We start from the raw sequence: 16,397 nt of genomic DNA on the forward strand, positions 1-16,397 counted from the left end.
GTTCATGAGCGCCATTGTGTATAAAGACCGGACGATCGCTTGGCTTCATTGACGTTGATTCTTGGAGAAGATCATCAAGCTCCCATTCCAAAAGCACTTCAACTCTTACTACTCCAATTCAGTCGCACGATTAAGGTATTTAATGTTCAACACCTCCCCAACATTGGAGTGTGAAGCAGCAAGACGAACACTACTTAACTGACACTTGTGTAAAACAGATCACCATCACAACAGAAACCCCACACACTACACACGAAAATGTCCAAGAAGATCATCACCGTGTTCGGCGCCACGGGCGCTCAGGGCGGCAGCGTCGTCAACATCTTCCTCAACGATGCCAAGCTCAGCAAGGATTGGCAGGTCCGCGGCGTCACCCGCGATGCCGCCAAGGACTCGTCCAAGGCTCTCGCGGCCAAGGGCGTCGAGGTTGTCGCTGTAAGTCATTAATCCGCTTTCGAGCGACTTCATAGCTTTGGTTTAATGATCTTGGAATTGGCATGCTGACGAGTGCTGCGACTTCAAAACACAGGCCGACCTCGGTGACAAGGCTTCGCTGGCTGCCGCTGTCAAGGGCGCTTCGGCCGTCTTCGCCGTGACCAACTACTGGGACAAGATGGACAAGGAGCTGGAGATCCAGCAGGGCAAGAACATTGCCGACGCGGCTCTAGAGGCTGGCGTCGAGCATTTCATCTTCAGCTCCCTCCTCGACGTCAACAAGCGTACGTAACCTGCCTGCCCACTCCCAAAAAGATACATGCATCTGTCACGTTTGCGAATGAGGATCCGGGAACGCTAACATGTCACGCAACAATAGTATCCAAGGGCGCCCTCCCCGACGTGTACCACTTTGACAGCAAGGCCGCCGTCGAAGAGTACATCCGTACGACCTCCCTCCCCACAACCTTCTTCCTCCCGGGCTTCTACATGGCCAACCTCCCCGGGGGCATGTTCCGCCAGACGCCCCCCGACGACGCCTGGGGCCTCAGCCTCCCCGTGCCGGCCAGCGCGCCCATCCCCTTGTTTGACGCAGCGGCCGACACGGGCAAGTTTGTAAAGGGCATCGTGCTGCACCGCGAAAAGGTGCTCGGCAAGCGGGTATACGCGGCGACGAACTACGTGACGGCGGGCGAGGCGGTCGAGACGTTCAAGAAGGTGTACCCGGAGGCGGGCAAGACGGCGCGGTTCAACGAGCTCACACACGAGCAGTTCAAGGGCGCGCTCAAGGGCCAGGGGATGCCGGATTTCGTGGCTGAGGAGATGTTGCAGAACATGAGGCTGCTCGACGAGTTTGGGTACTATGGTGGGGAGAAGCTGGACGAGTCGCACGCGATTGTTGAGGATAAGTTGACGACGTGGGAGGAGCATGTGAAGAATGCCAAGGCCTTTTCTGGACTGTCGTAGGTCCTGGTCTACTATGCTAGATCGGCTTGTTAGCTTGCAATAAGTAAAAATAATTGATGGATGAAATCATGTTAATGGTTTTTTTTTTTTTTTTTTTTTTTTTTTTTTTTTTTTTTTTTTTTTTTTTTTTTTTTTTTTTTTTTTTTTTTTTTTTTTTTTTTTTTTTTTTTTTTTTTTTTTTTTGGTTGCTCCTATGTTTGAAAGTAGGATTAAGTGTCGAACATCTTATGTTGGTGAAATAATTGAAGGGCGGATCAACTTAGTTCGCGGCGAGATGGCATGTCAGTGCTAGTAATGTAATGCAACGACTCTGCAGCACGAATCGTCGATCAGCAAATCCAGCAAAGCGTCGAGTCCCCAAACAACCGGGGAAACCCCAGATTCAAGAGTCTTGGAAACGGTAAAGCTAATGCGAAATGGCGACGGGAGGGACGACAAATTTCCCCAGGGTGCAAGATGCCTCGGCAGAAGGACGTGACTGCGGCGCGGGTGCGAGGCCTGGGCCGCCCACGTCGGAACTAACGTGAAAGATACCGAGGCAAGAATGGAAGCCACTGGACGCAGAGAGGAGGAGCGGGACCCGCCCGTCCCCGACCCCATCTTTTTGACATTCTGCGCCTCCAACCGCTGACTCTCCCGAGCCTCCCCCAAAGGCCAAAGTCTCCAGTTTCCTCTCCTCACCTCATCCACCTCACTTCACTGCCAATCGCCAAGCACGAGCCTCCGGGGTCACTTGCCCAGCACTGTGACTGCGTCCCCGTCCGCCGCGGCCCCCCATTATTACTCAGGTGCATTGCGCTGCGAGCCCAACTTGTTTCCGCCATCCCAGCGACCCTCCAGCTTTCTCTTACCCGTGGCCCATCCCCGACCCTATCTTTCCCTCTCCTCTCTCCAACACGTCGCAAAACGTCGTTCGAATCCCCATTTTCACTGCATCTCCCATTGAGGTTGATTTTCAGTTCAACCCGACGACCTGGCCGGTTAACGCCAGCCTCCGTCGCGCATATCCGGAGCCCCAGCGTGCAGCAACCGGCAAACCAACACGACTCGAGAAAATCGCCACCGGCTGCGCTCCCGATAGGCGGATTGCGAGATAACGCCGAGCCAGCGACCACCACCACCACACAGTATCCAAGGAAAACTTCTTCCTCGCGGGAAAAGTAATTATGGCTTCCCCTCCAAAGCCCTGGGAACGGGCCGGTGCTCCAACAACAGCTGCCTCAAGTGCGTTGAACACCACAAACGGTCCTTGACCGTCGCCAATTTCACACATTTTGCTAACGACCACTCTAGTCACACCCATGTCTGCCGCATCTATCGCGACCCCGACACCGGCCACATCCCTCTCCGGTGGTACCCCGCCCGCCGTTCCCGAACGACCTGCCTCTCTCGCCTCCACGGTTGACCAAAACGCTGCCGCTTATAGCAGAGCAGGCTTAGGTGCGGCCGCCAGTCCCTACGGCTCATACGGCGGCGGTGCCTACTCTTCTCCCTACAGCAGCCCATACTCAAGGATGGGTTCCTACGGCAGCTACGGCGGTGGTATGTACGGTGGTGGCATGTATGGCGGTGGCTACGGCGGTGGCATGTATGGTGGAGGCATGTACGGCGGCGGTATGGGCATGGGCGGTATGGGAGGCATGGGAGGGCCCAACGACCCGAACAGCCTTACCAACAGATTCAACAACAGCACGCAGGCGACATTCCAAATGTTGGAAGGCATCGTTGGTGCCTTTGGAGGCTTTGCCCAGATGTTGGAGAGCACATACATGGCCACACACTCAAGCTTCTTTGGTATGTCCACTGCGTCACATGAAAGCGAAGTATGACTAACAGATATCACAGCAATGGTGTCAGTAGCAGAGCAATTCAGCAACCTTAGGGATACCTTGGGCTCGATACTCGGTATCTTCACCTTGATGCGTTGGATCCGAACCCTCATCGCCAAGATCACCGGCCGCCCGCCTCCAGCCGACGCGACCGCGCTCACGCCAGCAGCCTTTGCCAAATTCGAAGGCCGATCGCCCATCGGCCCCGACGGTGCTCCCCTGGGACCCCCCAAGGCTTCCCGCAAGCCGCTCTTCTTCTTCCTCCTTGCCGCCTTCGGTCTCCCGTACCTGATGCGCAAGATGATCAACACCATGGCTGCATCTGCGGAAGAAGAGGAACGTCGCCGTATGGCTCTGGCCGGCGCGCAACAGCCCTTGGACCCGTCCAAGCTTGATTACTGCCGTCTCCTGTACGACTACGCTCCTCAGCCTGGCAACGCCGTCAAGGACGTTGACATGGAAGTGCGCAAGGGCGACCTTGTCGCTGTTCTCTCCAAGAGCGATCCTATCGGTAACCCTAGCGAGTGGTGGAGGTGCCGCGCGCGTGATGGCCGTACCGGCTACCTCCCCTCAACCTACCTCGAGGTGATTAAGCGACCTGGTCAGCCTCTCGCTGCCATCAAGGGTGCGCCCAGCGACAGCAGTCGAACCAACTCGCTCACTGGCGCCGCTCCCGAAAAGGGACCGGAGATCAAGACGAAGATCGGAGACGTTTCGCCCGAGAGCTTCCAGAAGAGCGTGTTCTACAACTAAACTATATATAAACAACCCGTAACGAAGGGCGACCTATCCGGCAGGAACGATAAAGCGGTGTGACGAGTGATGCGGCGAGTGGAGAGACGAATTTTTCTTTGTAGGTTTTGTACGATTCAGTTCCCGTCTGGGATGTTTGTAAGTCCGGTTAGGACTCAAAAGCTGGGCGTTCAGGTTCATGATCGCGTCCCTTAGTAGTGGGAGCGGATGGAGTTGCCGCTTGGTTATCTTGGCCTCAATTTGATGTGTGATTACGCAGTTCAAAGCCATGAGTAGCGGTAGTGTAAGCGACAGGATTCTTGACCATCAACTATCAATTATCAAATCATATCTGTTGCTGTGCATGTTGAGAGAAGAAATGCAAAGTCTAAACGCGACGAGACAAGACTTGTGACTAAACTGGCATATTTGCGGCTCTAAAGTATACTACCTGCGAGACCATGAGCGGGTTCTGGACCGGGTTAGTTCGTCAGAATACCTATCCGCTTTTGCACTGCTATCATTCCATGTCTGGACAATTCCACGATTGACGTCACATGGGATGACAAGCGTCAGAAGCCAGTCGTACTCCAGACTCATAGGTATTGGTTGCCGGTATGCTCCCATCTGGTGACAGCTGGCGACACAGCCGTCACTGAACACTTTTGCGGACACAAAGGCCACTCGACGGGCTCAGCTGAAAGCCCGCAAGCCGCAGCACACCACTGAAGAAGACCATAGAAAAGCTGCGTGCCTGAGCTCCCCCAGTGGCTCCCTCCGCAAACCCTGGGAGGGAGTGTGCACGAGCCACCGATGACGTTGTTGACTTACGTCTTTTTTACGGCTGCTCTGGCACACTGCTAGCTGCACTTGCTAGCTGCTCCCAGCCCTGTTCTCCCGCCAAGGTCCCTCTCCCGTCCCGGCTACGTAAGGGTTCCTCTCATTGAGTTCCATACCTTACGCAGTACCTACCTTACCTTCAGGTGCTCAGGCAGTCGTCAAAGAGGGTACTTGTATTCACGTACCTGCCACCTTTACTTGCCAGAATTACCGGACCCCATCGTCACCCTCACGCCCATCCTACAAAAGGCCAGCTCCGCCCAGCCCGTCAACTATACTCCTACAAATCACAGCTCCAGACACCAAAATCTCCCCTCGCCAAGAACGATACCCAACAAGAACACAACCGAAGAAGTCAGTTTGGGCTTCCGAGTGTATTCCTTCGCACGACACATCTCTCCCTGTATCCACGGAGAGCACACGACCACAATCCCTTTTTCTAACTAGCTGTCCCGAGAGCTGAAGCTTTCCCCGCACCAGTCAAGATGACTCTCTACTACACTCTCGTACGTCTACAGCACCCGGCTTCAAGCTGCCATCTATCCTCTTTGCCATTGGTCGAATGACTAGCTTGCCGAGCCGTTGACTACATGTGCTGACTTTGTGCGTCACAGGTGTTCATGCTCCTCATGGCGGAGATGGGGCTTTTCATGCTCCTTCTGGTGCCCCTTCCCTTCGCCGTCAAGCGGAAGTTGTTCACGTACGTTCCTCCCCCCGTCGACCGCTTCTCCACGGCCGAGCCCATACCAATCATCCCGAACCGATTACTGACGTACACTTCTTTGCAGCTTCATCTCCGAGAGTCCAATCGTGGCAAAAGTGCAGTATTGGATGAAGATCACATTCGTCTTCATCCTGATTCTGTTCATTGACAGCGTCAACCGCGTTTACCGCGTCCAAGTCGAGTTGGCGATTGCGACTGAGAACCAGAACAGCGGGTACGTCTCCTGTGCCCCTCTTTCCGGCGTTCCTGAGACGCTCCCTTGATTGAGCACCACAATCAAACTCTACAAACTCCCTGATGTACACAACGCTAACAAAGATGTTGTACAGCGCCGCCGTCATGGGTCACGAACGCCTTGAGGTGCAAGCCCGCAAGTTCTACTCCCAGCGCAACATGTACCTTTGCGGCTTCACCCTCTTCCTTTCCCTCATCCTCAACCGCACCTACGTTATGATCCTTGAGGTGATGCGTCTGGAGGACAAGGTCCGCGGCTACGAGGGTACCAAGGGCAACACCAAGGAGAGCGAGAAGCTTGCCGTTGCCGGTGATGCCGGTGAGATCGCCAAGCTTCGCAAGCAGCTTGAGGAGAAGAACCGCGACCTCGAGACCCTCAAGAAGCAGAGCGCCGGTCTGCACAAGAGCTACGACGAGCTCTCTGACCAGTACGCCTCTACCCAGCTCAAGGGTGACAAGAAGGCGCAGTAATTCAGCACAATGGATACGGATATTCGATTCAATGAAGTGTTCTTACATGAACGAAAGCGCCGCCTGAGTGCGGCATAAAAGGGGGTAGTGGGAGAGCGACAGAATAGCTCCGGGTCATTGGCCCGTTTCACTGGTATAGAGGCGTACGTAGGAAGCCTGGATGGCGTTAAGCTCTAGCTCTAGCTCTAATAAAGCTTCTCCTTTTAACACAATACACTCCATACTTATGCTCCCAAAGTAGATGCTGCTGCGGGGCGCCTCGTTATGTCGACCGAGCAGAAAGACAGTAGTGTCCCAGCTGTTGGACCCGGATGATGTATAAAATGCCACCCGCCTTCCATTTTCTACGGAGCTTCGAGCAGCTGGCACTTCGATTTCTGAGGCATGCACCGGTCAGGAAGAAGATCCACAGACAGGATTAACGCATCGGTATCATCTGTCGATTTCACTGCTCTAATACGTCCCAATCAGCCAAAGCACTCTCTCGTACTGGGTAATCGTAGTCATCCTGAATTTATTCACAAGAGTATCAACGACGTTGCCACGGGAAGCTACAGGATGGTGATATCGGACGAATCATCAAAATGCACCTAGATTGGGGGGGGGAAAGTAGTGCTATCGGTCATTTGGGCCACTAACAACGTGCTCACAACAAGGAAAAACGCATCCCGTGTTCCTCGATACCCTCGCAGTCATGCGTCTATGGCCCAAAGGTATGTATGATGCATCTCTTCTACGTCCTTATATAAGTCCCGCCAGCTCAGTCATGACGGCCCCTCTTTGCTATTGCTGCCCGGGAGGTCGTATTCCCTCCCTAGGAAAGAACCGGAGGAAATATGTATCTCGTGCTCAAAGGCCTGGCTGTCTGGAAAACCTCATTCCATCTAGAAAGGCTCACAGCCCTTGCAAGGGCCTTGGAAGTTGGCCACGGCTCCGATGCAAGCGACATCAGCGAGGGGGTCTACATCAAAGTCAGCCGTAATCCCCATGCGCTACTTCCGCACATGAGCGACTTACTCAAGAAGAACTCATCGACAGCAGCTCCGCAAGCCGGGATCAGGGCCGCAAAGGCACCGATGCATGCTAGTCCACCCCTTTTTGTCAGCCAGGTCATATTTCCTAAAGGTGTGTGTCTGTGTATCCGTGGAGGGAGGAAGAACGGAAAAGGGAGACTCACACCAGACATCGCAGCCTCTGGCCTCGTGACCTCTCAGTTTGGCAATGGCGTTGTTGCAGGCGCCGAGGTTGTTCGAGGTCTCGCACTGGTACTGCCTCTGCCTCTTTGCCAGGGTGGCCTCGACGGCGTTGGCGTCCGAGGGGACGGCGGATGCGAGGGGGAGGAGGGCGGCGAGGAGGGCCACGGTGTTGATGTTGAACTGCATTGTGTAGATTGAAGATTTCTTGAAATTTCTAAGAAGAGAAGGAGGAGTAGAGCAGTGGGTGGATGGCTTGGGACTTGTTTGGAGAAGTGGACTTGATGATGGGAGGTATCTTGGTGAAGAGTTGTGTTCCATGGTGATGGACATCTCTTGTATTAATACATCTTGAAAGTTAGAGGCAGGTTACATTTCTGTTCGAAATCTGAATTCCTTCAACTGCTTTACCGATGAACATCATATGCGTAACTTCAATAATGAGGACTTGGCAATTTGGCGGTGGTCCGACGAACAGGCTCACGAACTCGTGTTCGGACGGCCGGCTACCAGTGGGAGAGTTGGAAGCATGAAGAGATGAAGCATGAAGAGGTGAGGCTTTCCAGGTTGCTTGGCAAATAACATCCACCATGGGCTCTTCTCACGGCGGTACGGCGGTGAAAGAAGTTGAAACACTTCGGGTATATTGCTTTAACCCGTGCTATAGAGATCCGTGGGAGGCTGGAACTCTCCTCATTCGACAATCACTCGTGTAGTCCAATCTAGAGAAACATTTGACTGGTCATAAACTTTCCGTAGAGTCCGACTCCATATTGGTTGTTTGTCGACTGTGACTGACACAGGTTCCTGGTCCAACTCTGGAGTTGTCGTTCGGTTGTTCCTTGGTACGCTCTTGGCGATGGGGGTCTCGGCCGAGTTGCCATCCACAAGAAACGGTTGACAACTTGGGTCTGGTTAAGGTTATGAGTTGCGGTTAAATGCGAAAGAAAGACTTCGGGGGGGAGTTGTCAACTAGTCTGATACTATAATTAATTAAACAAGAAGAAAGCTCACAGGTAACTTTTGCTGACTCTGATTGCGCCACGGTTGATCATGGCCTCTTATAGGACCCCAGTCTATGCAGATCAATGGGGATACTGGGAATTTTGGGAAAAGCTGGTGTCCGCTTCTGGCTTTATCAATCTCTAGAGCCTAGTGTAGGGAAAGATAAGAATTTGCGTGGATAGTATATTTCGGGCTCGCGTGGGATGCGGCTTGGCGCGTAAAAGTATCGTGAATCATGTTGCTGGTGTTAAAGGGCTTGAAGCGGCCGCTCCATTCTGCGGCCCTGGGTTGACGGACGGACGGAGTTACGAGGCCAAGGAACTTGGTCAACGAAGTCATGCATCTTGGAGTCTTGGAAGGTTTGTGGTCCAACATGCCTGAATGAGAGGTGGGAAGTTGATGCAAAGAGGAGAACTTGGTGAAGAGATGCGATAGTCAATGACTTGTATAAGATGACTGACGATGCCCGGTTCCTGGAAGAATAGTCATCTCATAGACATCATCCTCACTTCCTCAGTTAATCTCGTTTCTATCAGGCATCTAACTTGAATCATCTAAAATCCAACTTTTCCTCACAGCCAACATGAAGTTCAACGTCGTCAGCCTCATTTCCCTTGCAGCTTGGTATTAACATCCCCGCCTCTGGAAAGAATCTTTCCGCACAGCAAAACAATACAATGATGAAAGCTAACGATGGGAAATCACCAGGGTGCCGCTCGCAGCAAGCCAATTCTCCTGCCACTGCCAAATCATCAACGATGGCAACGCAGTCATCGCCGCAATCAGACTCTGTGATGCCGTTGGCGGAACCCTCTGCTATAACTCTGCCGGGAACTACAATGTCGTAAGTGAAACCTGTCTGCTATCTTTCTCCTATACACATTGCTCTTGCCATATCTAGCTGCCAGAGAAGTGGAATGCTAACCACAATCGACGACCGGCAGTGTAAGACGTCAAGCCAGTGGACCGAGCAGCAGTGCAGGGACACGTTCAAGGGCATCAACCAGCCGAACGAGAGGTTCAGGGCCGTTTGCACCGCTTACAACGGCGCTGGGTGCCCGGCCTGATTCCGTCGTGTCATGTACCTAGTCTCAGGTGACAGGAGGATCAGGGGACGTTTGATCCTCTATAGGGATTTCTTCGCGGATCAAGGGTTGTCATATAGATCTGGAGGAAGACAGTTCTAAGCAATGATCGAGACGTTTTGCTCATACGATGAGAAGAGTGAACAAGTGACGGTCTTGCCGTATCTTGTATTCCAAGCATATTGCTAGGTAGGCAACACGCTAAGTGCTAGAGAGAGGAACAACTTTGACTATGCCTTTGCTATCTATATAAACTTAGCGGAATGAGTAGGGACGCTTATCCTACACTATTCCTCAGTCGTTCGACTGACTAGAGCATTACTAACTAGAGTATTCCATACATACTCCTGAACATCTACGGACCAAGTTCCTTCAACTTGTCGAGGTGCCCACGCTGGCATGGTCCCGAAACCTGTAGAAATTCCGACACCTCGCGTCCTCGCACCACGTCACGTTCTTGAACTCGATGTCTTCGACTAGATTGTGAGACGAGGGATCCAAAGCCTGGTACCATTGCGAGTCGCAAGGTTCCAACGCCTGGGCAGTAGACATGCGCCGCCGTATCGAGCGATTGTGAGACAAGATGACGCAGCCATCGTGTTCACTACAGCCCGAGAATTCAGTATGTATATACGCCGTGCCGTCTCCAGACCACCGATCCTCTCTGTGATAATCTACCTCTGTGCGATTAGTACTCGTACTTGTAGTCAAGTCTCTGTCTCGAACCTATTGGGGGGAAACTTACGGGGACACTCGTTTGCAGACGGATCCCAGTTGAACGGGCCAGCAATTCACTCCTGCTGGATTCTCTCCCTCTCGTTCTCGTCGACTACGCAGATGCAACGGAATGACTTGAAGCTTGCCATGGCATCGATTTGACGAGGTCCTTCCTCTGGGAACCATGGGCAGGGCGACTGCCCCCGCTGCGTCTCCAGGACTTGCCGAAGATCGCTGGCAAGTAACAAGGATCCCGGTTGTGTTCTTAGCTTGTATGCTGGAATCTTTACGTGGGCTCTCCTGTCGAGACCAATTTCACTGGCCCAGGAAGCGTAGTTATTAGTATGCTCGAACGTTGCCTGGACTTCACTGGGTGTCCCTGTTCCTGTCTCGGCTCTGTGCGGTGACATCCCAAGCCGCGCGCGGAGGATCACTGGCTTTTTTGAAGCTCCTAAGTGATCTGGATGGTTACATGTGATGCTCGTGTCCGCATTGGTGGTCGAAGAAGTGTGCACGAATTCGTCCCAGCCAAACGTCCTGTGCTCGCAGAGCCTGATATGTCCCTCTCGACCGATGCAGATCCGTTTGTTGGGCTCCTCTTGTCGTTGCTTTGCCGAGAAGAGGGATGATGGGTGGTCTCGACGGCATCCTGAGCAGTATAATGGTAAGACTGCCGCCCTGCTTTTCTGGCTCGAGTGATCCCTGTTTTCTGTGCAAGGTCTGCAGAAAGAACCCGATGTGTTGTTTGAGCGCAATATCTCTCTTGCAATTGTATTGCGAGATGTAGCTGGAATCAAGGGGCGCGTGTTGGCATCACCCAGCCGCCAAGATGAGTTCTTTGGGTTATCCGGCACTGCAGTAAGATTGCGAACGGTCTCATCTTCGTCCAAACCATTTCCTGTATCTAGGAAATCCCCCTCATCGGTAGTTACGCTACCTATAAGGTGATCAGGGATAGGTTCGCCGTCATCTTCAACTGTCAGAGACGTACTCCCTTGGTGGATATCATCATGTGAGTTCTCTTCAGCCTCGTCGATAACAACGGGGATGTTTGTGGCTCGAAAGAGGCGTCGCAAGTGGCCTAGAACAAAACATAGGGGGCAGGGTAACCCAGGAGGCGCGTCGTTTGCCATCTTGGAAATTGTATGCAGCGTCGAAGCGGTAGATGTCTACGTTAGGAGGCGATGCCAACTTACTTATAGATACCTGCGAACCAGAAAGGTTGTCCGGAAAGTCTTCATCTGCATTGAAGCAGAAGGCACAGCATAGATTTAGCTTTCCCATAAGGCAGACACTCAATGTGAAGAGGAAAATACAATTATTTGAGTCGAGTTAATGGAGTTAAGGTCTACAGTTCTGAATCAATTCTATGGCTGCCGCTCCTACTATTGCCCTTGGTAGTGTGAGTCTATCGCCATGTAATCACGGTAGAATATGCCCATGAAGCCCCGCAGCAAAGGCAAGGACTTATATGATAATGAAGCCAGGCACTCGTGGCTAAGAAACCATGAGTACTGAATCCATCGGATTAGGAAATCAGGATCAATAGGTCGTCCGCCGGAAGGTACGATACGTAATGAGAAGGGGCAGCACGGTGATGTTGTCTCCTTCCCAAGCTGGCAAGATTTCAGCTGGCCCTCGACCACCGACTTCCCAACTTGCCTCATCCTTCTCACCACCCTCATACCTTCTCAGAGGAAACACTACACACGAAGGACCAGAGAAATCGTCCGGTGCCCACACCGCCGCCTCCTTTGGTTTCCACAGCCCATCTCAACCTTTCCTTCACCAAGCACCCGAACATCGTGAAGAAAAGAATTCCCAACATAAACAAAACTAAAAATCTCTCCCACCTTAAAGCCGACGACATACACCGCACAATGGAGCAAACCCAAGCCTCCGAGACCAGAGAGGCCAGACCTCGCCGCATCCGCCTTCACCACCCGTACGTCACATCACACCACAGAGAAAAAAAAAAACCAAAAACATTTACAGACCCAACAATCGAAGAAGAACAACAGCTAACCTTTGACTCACGAAATCCAAACAGTGGCCGCTTCAAAACCTTCACCCTAAGTCTCATGTGCGCCACCTTCGCCGTCTTCGGCGCCCTCGTCATGGTCGCACTCGCCCACACTCCCAAGGTGAACAACGAAGTCCAAGCCATCAACTCGACCATCACCACCGGCAGTGACTCTACCACAGCTGCTATCATCGCCGTCACCGCTGCCGCTGGCCATGTCCCTACTCCTGTGAAGAAGGTCCCCCACGAAGACGAGGAGAAGGGTCACGTCCTTCCCGAGGTCACCACCAAGGCTACCACCACGCTGTACACCGATGACAACACCACGCTCATCTTTACTACTCACAGCTCCCAGGTCTCGGTCGTCGCTGAGGGTAATGCTACTTCCGTTTAGAATGTCTTTCGGCAACACCTGGCCGGCCATCCTATCGACCGAGGCCACTTCCGGGGTATCGTACAGATTTGAAGGAGGTGGGCATGCAGGGAGGTCTTTCGGGTGAGGTGGTGATGCAGTGGGCTTCGTCATATCGTTTGTTTGCTCTGGGAGAGTTCGTAGCACGGCGGAGGATCGTACCGGTGCGGAGAGGATAATGAGTTTTGGTCAATGAGATCACGGGAGGACAGGAATAAGGGAGAAGGAGAGGCATTCTGATCTTCTTGTTGCGTTCACAGTGGTGGACGTTGGGAACAAAGAGGCAACTTGCTGTTGTAAGGGAACCACGGGATACTAAGTTCCTGGCGATGCTTCGCGCTTCGTTTGAATGGATCCAACGGCAATAGTGGTTGAATCATTCAGAGACGTCACTAGGTTCACAATGCCATCGAATACCAGAATCCTGAACGATATTTCTTCCTCTCAAGTGATTGCAACAAAAACTTTTGATTCTTCTTCTTCTCTGTTCCACTTCCAGCTATATCTCGTGTTTCCTCAAAGTTTGAGTTACGTCGAGGATGCAACTACATCTGAACGCGGCATCTCCGCGCTGAACGAAGCTCAAGATAGAAAGAAAGGTATCCCTCCACCTCTGATTTTTTTTCCCCGCGGGCTTCTCATTCCAGGTCCAGATATAACTCTAATGCTTCTTTCATGTTGTCCATATAACCAGCATCTAGCCCTCGGCCTCGTAGGCGTGGGACTTGTGCTTGGGCTGGAACGTAAAGTTGGGGTGAGCGGGACCGAGGAACATCTCGCTGTAATACGAGTTAGCAAAATCGTTCTTGAACACGTGGCATTCACCCAGGCAGAAAAGTGCAAAGAAGATTCAACCAACACGTACCTAATCTTGATCCAATCCTTGTAGTTCTTACTAGCAAGCAGCGTCTCCAGGTCGTCGCGACCGCGGTACGCCGGCGGGCGATCGTTCAGGTCGGGCGGCAGGTGCTCCAGCAGGCCGAGGGGCACGTAGCGGTGCGAGAAGCTGAGCCACTCGAGCAGGAAGCGGCGCGTGAAGCCGATGCCCAGCTCGTCGGTGCCCCAGGCCTCCATGCCGTAGCGGCAAAACTTCTCCACGTACGCCAGGCGCTCCGTCGCCGACTTGTCGAGGTACTGGCCCTTTTCAATCTCCTCAAAGAGCCAGGGCTTGACGAGGGCGCCGCGGCCAATCATGAGGGTGTCGACCTTGGCCTTTTCGACGTGCTCAAAGTACTCGACGTGGGAGTAGCAGTCGCCGTTGCCGAGGAAGAACATGCGGCCGTCCTTGGCGTTGGGGAGGGTGGACTCGTCCGCCTCGCGGACCGTGTCGGTGATGTCGTCCTTTTGCTCGTTGTAGGCCTTGATCATGGCGGCGCACTCGGCAATGTAGCCCCAGTCGGCCTTCTTGGTGTACCGCTGCTCCCTGCTGCGGCCGTGGAGGGTGATGGCCGCGCAGCCGGGGGCGCCGAGGCGGTCGCGGTTCTCGCGGGAGCCAAAGGCGAGCTTGCCGAGGATGGTCGTCGCCGTCGGGCGGTTCTGCCTGACGCCGGTGCGGAGCTTGACGGTGATGGGGATCTCGCCGGACACGGTGTTCATGCCGCGGACCATGCGCTCCAGCTTGCCGTGGGCCTCGAGCAGCGCGGAGCCGCCGCCCGACTTGAAGACCATGTCGATGGGGCAGCCGCAGTTGAGGTCGATGAGGCGCAGGTGGGGCACGTAGCGGTTAAGAAGATCGGCCGACTTTACACAGTGCCATGCCTGGCTGCCGGAGATCTGGGCTCCAAACTTGAGATCGCGCGCGTTATCGTAGCCCTGGACGATGTTGCTGCCCGGGTTGACACGGGGCGGGCTGATCTCGGACTCGTGGGCCTTCATCAGCGCCCAGTCGTTCTTGACACCTTGAACCAAGGGCATACCCAGGGCCATCTCGGAGTAGGTGAGTTGCGCGCCAAGCTCGACGCAGAGGCGGCGGAAGGGCAGGTTGCCCTGGGTGGTCAGGGGCGCCAGGGCGGGCGTCTCCTTACCAAAGTACAGCTTGCGCTTCTCGGACGGCTTCAGGGGCGGGTCGACAAACTGCGCGCGAAGGTCCTCCTGGGTGCTAATCACTTGGTCTTTGCGGCGCTGGTGGAACGCATCGCCCAGCTTCGCCTCCTTGTTCATCCAGGAGATGTACTTATCGGTCTCCGTGAAGTCGATGCGCTTGCGGCTGAGGTCGATCTTCAGCTGGTTCTCGGTGTTGTTGTAGACGCCGGGACGGAGATCTTCGCGACCGGTCTCGGCGGGCGCTTCGCCGCTCGTCTTCGTGGCCTCCTTGGGCTCCTCGACGAGAACAAGCTCCTTGCGGCCGTCCTCGTGGTCAACCTCCTTCATGTGGCTCTTGACGAAGCGACACTTCCAGCCGGACGAGCAGACCCCGAACTGCTCGTAAACGGGGCACTTGCCCTCAAAGGTCTCGAGGTCCTCGCGGCGGCCCTCCCTGAGATACTTGCGCAGATCATGAAGCATGTTGCATCGCTCTCCAAACTTGCATTCGCGCGGGGAGAACTCGGGGGCGTAGGCGCGGGTGTTGCAGAGGCGGAGATTGTCGTCAAAGTGACCAAAGGTGCGCTCCTTGTTCTGGCCCTTTTCCCGCTTCTTCTTGTCGCGCTTGTCACGGCCGTCACGACTGTCACGGGCATCGCGGCTATCGCGAGCATCGCCCTGGTCACGACCCTCGGCAGCATCATCGTCGACGACCTCATCTTGCTCCTTCACTTGACCCTCCCTGTGAATGAGAAACCTATTTCACATGTCAATCTCGTGAGTCTGTAGAACATTCTGAGGGATACCCACTCGGCCTTGATTGGCGCCTGGCCCTTTCTCACGTCTCTGGCATCTTGCTTCGGCTTTGCAGACTCCCCCTCGTCCGGCTTTTCGACAGCAGGTGCCTCGCTCATCGGGACATCAGCCTTCTCACCGTTGCCAGTGGCAGGGACAGGCTCCACGCGCTTCGTAGCCTCATCGACAGCAACGCGTTCCTCAGCAGCCTGAGCCTCGGCAGGCTTCGCAACCTTCTCAGTCTGCTGCGGCGTGGAATCGTCCACCTTAAGACGCTTCGCTGCGCGTTGCTCAGACTCGTCGATCTGGGGCTCTTGGTTCTCCATTTTTGCCCCTCAAGTTTCTTTTCCTTGGGTGCTATACAGATGGAGAAGGCGTCGAATTGGCTCTTCCTGAAAGAGAAAGTCAGATAGAGGACGAGCCAAGGATGTGGCTGGGAAGGAGAAGGTGTGGGTCAGTTAAAGGTCAAGAAGTCCCTACTGAGGTTGTGAGAGAAAGAGAGAGTGAGAGAGAGGATGAAAAAGGGTAGTAGAGGTAGATTTTTCTACCTACTTTTCCGCTTTCGACTTGAGCTGGAGAAGTCGTAACTAGCTATAGTAGGAGGTGGGAGGGTCAATTTAGTATGCGAGATTCGCTTCTGACTGATTCAAATCGCTCCGCTGAGCAATTGGCAATGGAGAATGTTCGTCTGTATTGCAGTTCGTCCTTCTCGAGGTTACGGCTTGAAGGGAAAAAGTTGATGTCACAGGCTGAGCTCAGAACGTTAAGTGGGGCAACCTCATGGAGGGGCACAGTTCGCGCGATGCAAGCGCGGCACTCCGTTACACTCAGATGCCTTGCATTCAACGTCAGCTCGCCGCACGCTGTTCAGCTGAAGCTCATTTATTCACACTGCATACATCGATAGTTCGTTG

At 53.8% G+C, this 16,397-nt stretch overlaps 8 protein-coding genes across 8 annotated transcripts; 5 read left to right on the forward strand and 3 right to left on the reverse strand.

Moving 5' to 3' along the window:
- Positions 1-258: 258 nt before the first annotated feature.
- On the forward strand, positions 259-1,401 carry CABS01_09341 (NmrA-like family protein; the record flags this gene model as incomplete). The annotated part of the gene is made up of 3 exons (XM_060542698.1): positions 259-435; positions 530-719; positions 815-1,401. 3 exons carry the CDS (start codon positions 259-261, stop codon positions 1,399-1,401), a joined length of 954 nt encoding a protein of 317 aa, XP_060400425.1.
- A 1,166-nt stretch (positions 1,402-2,567) lies between these two features.
- CABS01_09342 (Pex13 protein) lies at positions 2,568-3,983 on the forward strand (the record flags this gene model as incomplete). Its single annotated transcript, XM_060542699.1, has 3 exons — positions 2,568-2,625; positions 2,695-3,195; positions 3,247-3,983. 3 exons carry the CDS (start codon positions 2,568-2,570, stop codon positions 3,981-3,983), a joined length of 1,296 nt encoding a protein of 431 aa, XP_060400426.1.
- Positions 3,984-5,287: 1,304 nt separating this feature from the next.
- On the forward strand, positions 5,288-6,231 carry CABS01_09343 (uncharacterized protein; the record flags this gene model as incomplete). Its single annotated transcript, XM_060542700.1, has 4 exons — positions 5,288-5,308; positions 5,417-5,502; positions 5,591-5,740; positions 5,856-6,231. The coding sequence occupies 4 exons, from the start codon at positions 5,288-5,290 to the stop codon at positions 6,229-6,231; spliced, it is 633 nt and encodes a 210-aa protein (XP_060400427.1).
- Positions 6,232-7,115: 884 nt separating this feature from the next.
- On the reverse strand, positions 7,116-7,613 carry CABS01_09344 (uncharacterized protein; the record flags this gene model as incomplete). Its single annotated transcript, XM_060542701.1, has 3 exons — positions 7,116-7,192; positions 7,249-7,314; positions 7,409-7,613. The coding sequence occupies 3 exons, from the start codon at positions 7,611-7,613 to the stop codon at positions 7,116-7,118; spliced, it is 348 nt and encodes a 115-aa protein (XP_060400428.1).
- Positions 7,614-9,012: 1,399 nt separating this feature from the next.
- Positions 9,013-9,496, forward strand: CABS01_09345 (uncharacterized protein; the record flags this gene model as incomplete). Its single annotated transcript, XM_060542702.1, has 3 exons — positions 9,013-9,053; positions 9,138-9,273; positions 9,374-9,496. 3 exons carry the CDS (start codon positions 9,013-9,015, stop codon positions 9,494-9,496), a joined length of 300 nt encoding a protein of 99 aa, XP_060400429.1.
- A 390-nt stretch (positions 9,497-9,886) lies between these two features.
- Positions 9,887-11,364, reverse strand: CABS01_09346 (uncharacterized protein; the record flags this gene model as incomplete). The annotated part of the gene is made up of 3 exons (XM_060542703.1): positions 9,887-10,194; positions 10,665-10,880; positions 11,223-11,364. 3 exons carry the CDS (start codon positions 11,362-11,364, stop codon positions 9,887-9,889), a joined length of 666 nt encoding a protein of 221 aa, XP_060400430.1.
- A 747-nt stretch (positions 11,365-12,111) lies between these two features.
- On the forward strand, positions 12,112-12,648 carry CABS01_09347 (uncharacterized protein; the record flags this gene model as incomplete). Its single annotated transcript, XM_060542704.1, has 2 exons — positions 12,112-12,176; positions 12,282-12,648. 2 exons carry the CDS (start codon positions 12,112-12,114, stop codon positions 12,646-12,648), a joined length of 432 nt encoding a protein of 143 aa, XP_060400431.1.
- Positions 12,649-13,363: 715 nt separating this feature from the next.
- CABS01_09348 (dihydrouridine synthase) lies at positions 13,364-15,809 on the reverse strand (the record flags this gene model as incomplete). The annotated part of the gene is made up of 3 exons (XM_060542705.1): positions 13,364-13,445; positions 13,532-15,445; positions 15,499-15,809. The coding sequence occupies 3 exons, from the start codon at positions 15,807-15,809 to the stop codon at positions 13,364-13,366; spliced, it is 2,307 nt and encodes a 768-aa protein (XP_060400432.1).
- Positions 15,810-16,397: the final 588 nt, after the last annotated feature.

This window comes from Colletotrichum abscissum (assembly GCF_030869225.1).
Source record: "Colletotrichum abscissum strain IMI 504890 chromosome Unknown Scaffold_22.1, whole genome shotgun sequence".
In the NCBI taxonomy this organism is placed as follows: domain Eukaryota; kingdom Fungi; phylum Ascomycota; class Sordariomycetes; order Glomerellales; family Glomerellaceae; genus Colletotrichum; species Colletotrichum abscissum.